At 46.0% G+C, this 10,865-nt stretch overlaps 1 protein-coding gene across 1 annotated transcript in view; it reads left to right on the top strand.

The window, feature by feature from the left end:
* LOXHD1 (lipoxygenase homology domains 1) overlaps window positions 1-10,865 on the top strand; it is a 209,124-nt gene that overhangs the window by 189,453 nt on the left and 8,806 nt on the right. Inside the window, 1 exon segment of the mRNA XM_010842013.1 lies at window positions 5,019-5,189. Within this exon segment, the coding sequence (XP_010840315.1) occupies window positions 5,019-5,189 (171 nt within the window).

The following is a 10,865-nucleotide window of genomic DNA, read 5'->3' on the forward strand; positions in this document are numbered from 1 at the left end:
GAGTCGCAAAGAGTGGAACATGACTTAGCAACTGAACAACAACAACTTTGGTGTCAATGCCAGGCTTTTCGAAGAGCTTGATTCCTCCCTTATTCCTCTGATTACCTTTGGTCTCCTCATCGCTCTTGGACTTAAAGAAATTCCAAGTCACTGATGTTATCTTCTTCCCTTTGTAAGCAGAGAAGTGACCTCCTTGTCGACAACTAGACTTTGGATTTGAAAGCAGGATCCTGTCATTGGCAAAAACAGAAAGATTTTTGTGTTTTCAATGAGCCCAAGTGATTGGGATACTATGATCAGAAGAGGACCAAGATTCTGTGCCTAATTTCCTCTTTATAGTAACTTTTTCCTCCAAAGATGAAAGTTTAAATGTTTAATACAGAGCCATGCCTAATCCCTTTATTTTTTTCATGCCATTGACTTTTGAAGAAACAGTGCCCAATGATCTATAAAATTTGCACACTCTGGACCTGTCTGCTTGCCTATTTATGGTGTCATTGCTTCCTCGTTCCCCATATTTCCTACAATCTGAAAGTCAGCTGTAAAGACTTGATTAGATCCAGGTTCAACATTATTTGGCAAGAATACTTTATATGTGGTATCAGGGCTACTTTAAAATGAGACTTGTGTACTTCATATTACATCACAGCCGTCTCACACTTACTGACGCTCACGTCTAATGGTGAATCCAGGGCAGACTGCTTGATCCCTCCATTGTAAACTTTCCCATCACTCTGCATCTAATGGCTTCTCAGTGATGATCAGGTAGAGTTACAAATGATTTTCTAATTGTTATTTCTTATCCACTTATTAGCTGGAATTCTTCTGTAAAAAAAAAAAATTGTCCCTCAGGCTATTTGATTACCATTAAATATAGTTCATAGATGAAAATCAAGATAAATGACTAATTCTTCCCCTTAATTCCAGTTACCCAGATAGCTTTTATAATACTGAACAAATTATAACAAGAGTGTTTATTTTCTAATTCATCTTTTTCCTCTTGCTTTCTTCCTCTGAAATGAAAACTCTAATACATTTTCTTTTGAATAATATAAATTCATAGAAATATATAGGATCTCGGAAATCATGTATTTTAACCCAGTTACTTTGCTCAAGTAAGGAAGCTGAGGCACAGAGATTCTATAATGTATTCAGTTTGGTGGGTTTGCTGAGAATGGAGTCTACAGATCTCCCAGACCCAGGTGTGTCACTCTGGGCATCCTATCTTGAATGATGTACATGAGAAAGTATTTGTGGAGGGATACTAGCTAGATTCTGTATATTCTTTAATACCTAGGACTCTGTGATGGCTCCATATCACATTTCAAACAATCTATTTATCTTTTTAAAGAAATTTTGTTTACCCACATGGACTTTAGCTTGCCAGAGTTATTTTTTAAAGAAATTACTTGAAGAAATAAATTATCTATTCAAGCAATATTTTAAGGGTTTGCACTGAAATTAAAAAAGCTGAGAGATCACTATAGAAAGTAAATGTAATTTATCAATTCTGTATTTATTGAGCACTAAGTCAATACACCTGTGATGTAATCAAGAAGTTTAAGACATAACTTCCACACCTTAAAATCAAACTAGAGAAGTCTCACACGCACACACACACACACACACACATACAATCACTATAAAAGAGTTCATGTTCATGACCTCACTAGAAAACATTTATTTCCCAAGCCATCTTGGGCAACTGTTCATGGGCAAGTGAATAAACAGATGATGAATGCCATGGGACTGGGGAGTTTGGAGGGTCTCATGGAGGAAGTGAAGCCTAAGTTGTCCAGAGGGTAGGTGGGAATTTAGGGCAGGGAAATAACTTGAAGCCTTAATGAAGATGAAAGATACAGCTAAGTGATGCTGAATAAATCCATCTCACTGGGATGGAGGAGTTGCCTTAGGAGTCTTCCTTACTGAGGCAGGAAATGAGGTGGATGGAGTCAGGATGAAGAAGGCCCTATATGTGTAAACACAGGATTGGACCCTTTTCCCTATCAGATATGGAAGGCCACTGAGGAATCACAGGTAGCAGATAGCATGATGAAATCCAGGCAGTTAGTCTCCCTCCTATTTGGAGTCTGCTTTCTCTTGGCTGGAAAGATTAGGGCCCTATGCTCCTTCAATTTTTTTTTTTTTATTGGTGGAAAATTGCTTTACAATTTTGTGTTGGTTTCTGCCATACAACAATGCGAATCAGTCATAATTATACATACATTCCTTCGCTCCTGGGCCTCCCTCCCCAGCCCCATCCCACCCTCTCCACACCATCTCCCCCCTACTGTCAGGTCATCACAGAGCACCAGGCTAGGCTCCCTGTGTGTTTAGCAACTTCTTGCTATCTATTTTATACCTCATTCAGTTTTTAAGCTTTTTTTCTTATAATAAACCTTGGAACATTTGGGATAAAATAATTTCACTAGGACAGACCATTGCTCCCTGGTGGGGCTTTGGATTATGTTTCCCCTCCACTCATAGAATGTTACCACCAGTGTCCTTCCTTGTTCTTCCCTATTTAATAATCGTGCACTCATCCATTCAATAAACATTTATTGAATAATGTGCTAAGCATTGCTCTAGGCACTAGAATATAGTGGTGGATATCAGGCAAGACTCCTGCTCTCATGGGGCTTACAATCTAGAGAAGACAGACAGTATAGACAACGTGCAAGGAAATAAATCCAAAATTATTTCAGACTGTGAAATGGGTGTATGTTGTGATAGCAAGTAACTGGGGATGAGGAAGCCTCTGCAGATTGGAAAGGTCTTCCCAAAGACAGGACATTTGATCTGACACCTCAGTGATGAAACACTGTGGGTATTCAGAGCCTAGGGTATATTGTTGCAGGCAGACAGAAAATGTGCAACATTTCCATGACAAGACTGGATTTCATATATTAAGGTACTAAAAGGTTTACGTGAAATATAGTAAGTAAAAATGCAAGTAGTATGAGATGAAATCAAAATGGAAAGGGGCCAAGTCACGTCAATTCTTACGGTTGTTAGTGAGCTGTTTGCAGTTATTCTGAGAGTAATGAGGAGCCATTGAACAGTTTTCCATGAGAAGTAGCAAAATTAGACCTGATTTATGATTTCAAAAGATCACTATAATGCATGTAGAAGGGTAGTAATTATAACATTGCATGTAGAAGTGGAAGTTTGCACAACAACTCATCAATTAGGACAACACAGAAATTTTCTTGTGTGTGCATACAATGGAATACCATGCAACTATGAGAAGGGATGGGCAGATATTTATGTACTGATATAGACTGAGTGAAAAGCTAAGATGTCAGACAGTGTGCGACGTTTGCTATCTTTGTGTAAAAAGATAAAGTAGCACTCTGAAAGAGCAGATTCTGTAAAGACATGGATTCTCTAGTGGTGGGATTAAGATGGTTCCCTATTGATCTATGATGGTAGTGATGTCATATGACATCAGCCTTCCCAGAACTGCCTCTTCTCGTGTGTGATAGGTTCTTAGTGTAGAAAGTCATGGTAGGATCCCTGTTAATCCCATCCAGCATTTCCAAAACAAGGCAATTAAATAATCAGTGAGCATGAAGCTAAGAGTGAAGTGTATTTATCTTACAATGGTTGGGGTTAGTCTGCTATTTACCATGGAAGGAGTTCCTTTGCAGAATCAAACTTGAAAAGAGAGCTGAAGATGGGGTGAGACCATGCCATGCCTTCAGAGGAGAGAGGAAACGGGGGTGCGGGGAAGAGAGCAACCTGCTAGCACGCAGCAGGGCAACCCGGGTCGGGCTGCCTCCTCCTCCGGCTGTTTTCACCCGCACGCTGGGGCCCTGGGTTGCCTGAGGATAAAGCTAAAGGCAGCCCAGAATCCACCCTTCCCATCATCCCACTGCTTTTCTCTGTCACCGCCATGCCTGGAGCTCTAGAAGTAAATTCGGGAGTGAAACCTGCCCAGGATATAGAGCAGAGTGAGTCTGTTATTTCCACTTAATACTGTGCTGGGCTGTGCTCAGTTGCTTAGTCATGTCCAACTCTATGTGACCTCATGGACTGTAGCCCACCAGGCTCCTCTGTCCACGGGGATTCTCCAGGCAAGAATACTGGAGAGAGTTACCATGCCCTCCTTGAGGGATCTTCCCAGCCCAGAGACCAAACCCAGGTCTCCTGCATTGCAGGCAGATTCTTTACCAGCTGAGCTACCAGGGAAGCCCCCACTTATTACTAACCATTTGTTATTTACATTTTGAATTTAAATAAAACTTAAAATATGCATGCAAAAAAATTCTTTGTTGATAAAATAACACCACTTTTTAACTCAACAGAACCACTGTAAAATTTAACCTGTTCTAGGACTCGCTGATTTCCACTTTCAGTAAAGACCTATGTTTGAAAACATATGAAGTACCTTTTACACCAGGAATGAAGCTATACTAGGACTGCCAGTATGTATGCTCTGCCCGTGAGCCTTAATATCTGCTCCCTGTGGACTGGGTGACTGGAAGCGTGTGTCCATCTTTGTGTGTCTCTGTGCTTATAACCCTTGAGATCAATGGCAAGATCTAGAGATGTCGCTTCGGGCAGTGTCTGATCCTCCTTCACCATTATTGAAATGGCTTTTTGTTGGAGACACTAGGACTGCCCTTCCAACCCCAAGTGGCATAAGAAGGCAAGATGTGAAAGTAAAACATATACATGCCTTCCTTGTAGCCTTCTGCACATACGATGGACACACAGAGATCCTCTAAGAGTTCCTGAACCCAAGTTAAGGATTCTGCAAAGAGAATTATTGTGTTGGCCAATAATATCTTATGGAAAAACCTAAACAAACTTTTTGGCCAACCCAATCTATTCTCTAGGCTAGAGGTATCTCAGAGATCATCTAACCCAACCCCTCATTTCATCAACACAGAGACAAAGGCCCAGAGAGGACAGAGAACTTGTCCAGGGCCACACAGCCAGCAGATGTAGGGAGCAGAAGTCTGAAAGGGGAGGATGAGCCCATTTAGCCTCCAACCCCGTGTCTCTATTTTCAGGGATATTTCCTGGCTGGCACCTGAGCCATGTTGATGTGAAGGACAATTCCCGCGATGAGACCTTCCGCTTCCAATGTGACTGCTGGCTCTCCAAGAGTGAGGGCGACAGGCAGACAGTCCGTGACTTTGCCTGCGCCAACAATGAGATCCATGACGAGCTGGAGGAGACCAGTACGTGGGGACACTGGTGGGCCCTGCTTAGATGCAGCCTGGGCAGAGGGAAGGGGGAACAATGTTGGAAAATCTAAAGGAAGATCTCTCATAGCTGGAGGGGAATCAGATGCCCAATGAAAGAAATAACATTGCAGCAGTACATAAGTAAACACCCTAAGTGTTGCTTTGTGAACCTGAGACAGCCAATATACTGGTGCCAGCTCATGGCCCCAGATCACAGGGACTTATTAGGTAGCAAGAAAACCCACAGGGGACAAGCCTACCCTGGGCAGTTTGATGTGATGCTCTCTCTGGTTTAATTTTTTGTTGTGGACTCTCTTCAACTGATGTCTATGGCAACAGCCACCAACTCCGGCCTTCCTGAAAACAGAATGTGTGGGGAGCCAGCATCTCCACTGACAGCTTTCTCTTTGGCTCTTTCCTCAGGGCATGTGCAAAGGGAAAGAGTAATTGGTCCCTAAGGTGGATGGCCATCAAGAACCAGGGAGGTGTCTCTTTAATACAGATGCCAGTATCTGGGTCCAACAGATTTGATGAAGGCTTATCAATAGCAGAGCCTGATGTAAAGAAAGGATTTTCCAACCTTTTCTTACTGCAGCTAGCTAGTTACTGTAACACTAGCTGCAGTAAGACTTAAACCCATAAATCTCAATAGCTAAATACAACAAAATCTGTTTCTCACTGATGTAATCAGTCCAGTGTGGGTGTTTGGCAAGAGGTCTTCCACACTGTGATTCAGGGGCCCAAGCTCTTCTCACCTGTCTGCCATTTTCAACATGTGGCTCCCACATTTCTTGAAGAGGGAAAAGAGCTGGGAGAAGGCACACTCCATACTTTCTTAACACATTAACTCACATTCTGAGTCATGTGGCTCTACCTAGATGCAAGGGCACCTGGGATTGTAGTACCTGGCTGGACAGTTGCCCCGGGCAAGCTCTGTACATCACGAAAGGGAAGCATGGATGCTTGGTGGAAAGCCACAGAGCCTTCTGCACCATGCCATCCAAACTGCCCAGTGATGGACTCAGCTGCTCGGAGAGGGCTGATCACTGATGGTACTGGGAGCATTCAGACAAGGGCCAACCACTCATCTGTCAGCCTTCATGTATGAGGGTGCCTGCCCTAATTCAGAGTGTGAACTCCCAGCGTCTCTAATTGTACTTACTGGGGGCCCACTTTTATTTTAGATGCTATGAACAATACACCCTGCTTTGTGATTGTTAGTTTCCTTATACTGAACTGTGACCATCTGTGTTATCCCTACACAGCTATAAGCTCCCAGAGGTCAAGGACAGACTCACTCTGCAGGCTTTTGGACTTAGTAGGTGCACAAATCATAAGAGCTCAGCAAATGAAGGTTGTTTTTCCTTGGGGCCTCACAATCTCATTAGTGGTGGAGGCTAATGCATAATTGCTAACATGAGCAATAAAGGCTCCTGGGGCCCTTGGCGTTCAGGGGAGGAGAGATTTGTGAGGTTGGGAGCATAACCACGGAGTTTCCTTCACAGATTTCCCGCCAAACAGCTTGCTAAGACCTGTGGAATTTGGGTTGGTAGGGAGCTTGTTAGAGGGGAAGCAGTACTTGCATTAATTCCAGAAGGATGTGTGTGAGACAGAGATGGAAGGGCAGGGACACCAAGCCCAGGAATGGTTTGGATCAGTCTGTCATTATGAGGAGCCTGCAGAGGGCAGGGTGCCCAAAGGCCAGTGACACCCACGCCCGCAGATGGAAGCTTATCCTAGGGAGAGCCAGGGATACAATTCAAGCCAATCATACCAACCTCAGCATCTTTAATCAAGTGACACAGCCTGGTGTGGGTTCTGGGACACAGTAATGAATAGGGCAGAGATCCTGCCCTCATGGCACTTACAGTCCATGTCTGGTCCCCAGGGGCATCTCTGGGCACTCGACTTATAAGAATAAACACTCTCTCATATCTGAACAGAGCTGCATGTGTGTGAAGGTGCTCCACACATTCCCTGTTCTCACTGGATCCTCACCACCCTACGCCCACCCTATGACCTGCATAGGGGCAAATTCACCTCTCTATATCCTAGGTATGGAAAACCATAAACCAGAAAAGTGAAGCAATACACCAAAGACTTAGCCACAGCCAGTAGGACTCATATGACCTGATTCCTAGATGAGGACTCCTCAGGTCGCTGTGTCATCCTCGGGCCTGGCTGGTGCTCCAGATTGATCAACTACCGCACCTTGTCTAGCATCCTGTTTGCTGCCTTCACCTCCAGTTCTTGTTAGCAATTTCAGAAGCTGCTCCCCATCCTCTGTAAGCATCAGCCTCTGTAGGTGATTCCGATGTGCAGGCAAAGCAGAAAACCACTGGCAACTTTTAAATAATACTGTTATTTGGGTCTCACCCCAGAGATTCTGTGTTAAGTCCTGCAGTAAGAGCATGTGCTTATGTGTGCATATGCATGTTTGCAACACACACACACACACATACATGACACCTAGGAGGACAAAAAAATATCTCTCTGGGGCATGCTGTGTGCGTGCTAAGTCACTTCAGTCGTATCCAACTTTTTGCCGCCCCATGGACTGTGTAACCCACCAGGCTTTTCTGTCCATGGAATTCTCCAGGCAAGAATACTGGAATGGGTTGTCATGTCCTCCTCCAGGGGATCTTCCCAAGAAGACGCAGGGATTGAACCTGCATCTCCTGCATTGGCAGGCAGGTCCTGAACCTCCTGGGAAGCCCCCTCTCTGGGACATCCTCCAGCAAGACCAATGCCTCCCCCTTCTACAGCCCCCTTCCTTCTTATCCACCCCTACTTGAAGCCTTTTCAGGCTGCTCAGTCAGCCTTATCTGCGACATTTCCAGTTCTGATACAATCAAGCTTGATGACCAACTCCCCAGGTTGGAGGACTCACTGCTCCACCAGACAGCTCTGTTTAAAAATTCATCTTTATGATTATATTCTTGAAGCTACTATCCATTGGCAGTCCCAACAGAGGCAAACAGAAAACTTCAGGAGTCGTCAGGATTTGGTTGTACATGCCCAGACCCCAGCCCTAAGCTGGCTCCAGGAAAAAGGGAGCATGTCGGTGCCCAGAACTTGGAAGTTTCAGGTGGAACTGGCTGGGGCTTGGCTCTCTCCAGAGGCTCCAGTGATTTCAGTATGTCCTTGTCCCCTTTTCCTCTCAACTGTTTCTTTCTCTACATCGTGGGAAGATGGTGGCTGGTACCCCCAACCCCGTAGCCTTCTAATTGAACGGCTTTGGTGGAAGGGAAGAGAGCATCTCTTAAGGAATAATTCTGATTGTCCAGATCTGGGACTCTCATGCAAAACCACATGGGAGGAACTTCCAGAGCCAGAAAGGGTCCTGGCAATATAAGATGGGGGAGGTGATGTGGAGCAATAAGCTGCAGGTGCCCACTGGATGCCCAGGTGTCCTCTGGTGGTGCTCCTCAGTGCCTTGTGCCCCTGCTGTCCTGGCCTCAAGGCAAACACCTATCTGTTCAGGAGCTGCTCGTGTGAGGTGGGTTGGATCTGCTCGGTGCATCCTGGGCTTCTGGTTCATCTCTGTCTGCAGATACCACACCCAGAGCACAGGCCAGATGTCAAGGGCGGACAGCTCTGCTCTCTCCTGTCCTGCCACATTCATGCCCACTAAGCCCACAGTATCTTTGTTAGTGGCCCCTTCATGTCAATGACTTGCATGGTGGCTACAGAGCCACTTTCTCCAGCCGGACTCCTCCCATGGGGGTGTTGGCTCTGGGGTGAGCCTCATGTGGATCCCTGCTAGGCTGGGCTCCTACCTACCCTATTCTGTCAGGTCCCTGGTCCTCCTCTGTCCTTTCCTCCCAGCAGGCTATAAACAAAGCTGAAAGTCATGCCTTCCAAATTTTTATCAAGTCATTGATGAAATGACTTTTCCAAGGTGGAAATAGGCTGATTGAAAGACCGTTGATGCAACTGGCCACATTTGTTTTTAATCCATCTGAATGTCCTCACTTACACGCCTTCCTTCTCTGCCTTGTCTTTGGGGCCATGAGGAGAGAGCTGGTTGTGATCCACATGCATGTCCTCCTTGAGCTGACTGCAGGAAGAAAGTAGGTTCCTAGTGCTCCCTGCTTTCTTCCCTGGGCGCTGGCAGTCCATTTCCTCTACAGTGAAGGATCCACTTTGAATTCACAGGTGTCTGGTTTGCAGAAATACCTTACCCTCCCTGTGTTGGCTTTGAGCCTCGAGCCATGACTCATTCATTTCATGTCCTGGTGCTGTGAACGGTTGGGCCTGCAGAGACAGGTTCTTCTTCCAGGGCTGTGCTCACTGTGAATCTCCTTCCCTATCCTGGGTTCTTTGCCTGGATGCCCTCTATCTATGACTTGAGAGAAGTTACAAAGGCAACAGGTCACTGAGAGGCTGGGGTTGACATTACATTGAGCTGTAGACACAGCCATCCCTTCTAATTGTCTTTATCACATTTCCGAGATAAAAGCACAGAAATCAAACTATCTCTTTGGATCTGGAATCCCAAATCCTCAGTGACTCACTAACTGCAGGAAGACAAATATTGTGTCCTCCTGTGTGCCAGCTCCATCCCAGCTGGTCCGTGGGGAGTGGGGCTGGATCTCTTGGATCTCCTGGATCTCAAGCCCCGCCCCTGCCCTCCAGTATCTTTGCTTATGCTCCTTCCCCTCCCCCGCTCCTAGAGCATCCCTCGGTTCTCTGTTGATCACAGTCATGAATCTTCTTCGAGGCCAAGCTCACACACTGCCTTCTTCATGGAGCTTACTGCGATGAGCCCAATCATTCATTATTCACTCAACAACTATTTATTGAATGCCTATGTGCCAGGCACCATTCTGGTCACTTGGGGTCTATAATGAGCAAAACAAAGACCCTTGCCCTCATGGAGCTACATTCAGGTGGGAGGGGGGCGTACAGTAAGCAACAAAGTGATAACCGCTTAGCATATTAGATGGAGAAGGCAATGGCACCCCACTCCAGTACTCTCACCTGGAAAATCCCATGGATGGAGGAGCCTGGTGGGCTGCAGTCCACGGGGTCGCTAAGAGTCGGACACGACTGAGCGATTTCACTTTCACTTTTCACTCTCATGTATTGGAGAAGGAAATGGCAACCCACTCCAGTATTCTTGCCTGGAGAATCCCAGGGGCAGCAGAGCCTGGTGGGCTGCTGTCTATGGGGTCACACAGAGTCGGACATGACTAAAGCGACTTAGCAGTAGCAGCAGCAGCATATTAGAAGGTACTAGGTGAGGGAAGATGATAGAGCTCAGTAGAGCAGGCTGGAGCCCTGGGGAAATTGGGTTGGAATTTGGTTAGGGTGGTCCCTGAGAAGGGGACATCTGAGTAGGACAGGAAGGAGTGAGCCAGGTCAACATGGATGGAGGTGGGGAGAGAAAGGGGATGAGCCGCAGACAGAGCTCTAAGGCAGGAGCAGGCCTTGTCCTCCTGGAATAGCACAGAGGCCAAGCAGAGCGTGCAAGGGAGGGGGAAGGTGCTGGAAGGTGAGGTTGAAGATGTGACGGGAGCCAGATCCACACTCTCCTCCTTGGTACTTGCGCCCTTTGCTGCAGGTTATTCTGTTCCATTGTATAGTCAGTGTGTTTCCCTCTGGGGCCAGAGATGAGTGCTAGGGTCACCCAGAGTTTAGCCCAGTCCTGGCACTAGACACCTGCTT

The sequence above is a fragment of the Bison bison genome, unplaced genomic scaffold, assembly GCF_000754665.1.
Source record: "Bison bison bison isolate TAMUID 2011002044 unplaced genomic scaffold, Bison_UMD1.0 scf7180017864170, whole genome shotgun sequence".
NCBI lineage: Eukaryota > Metazoa > Chordata > Mammalia > Artiodactyla > Bovidae > Bison > Bison bison.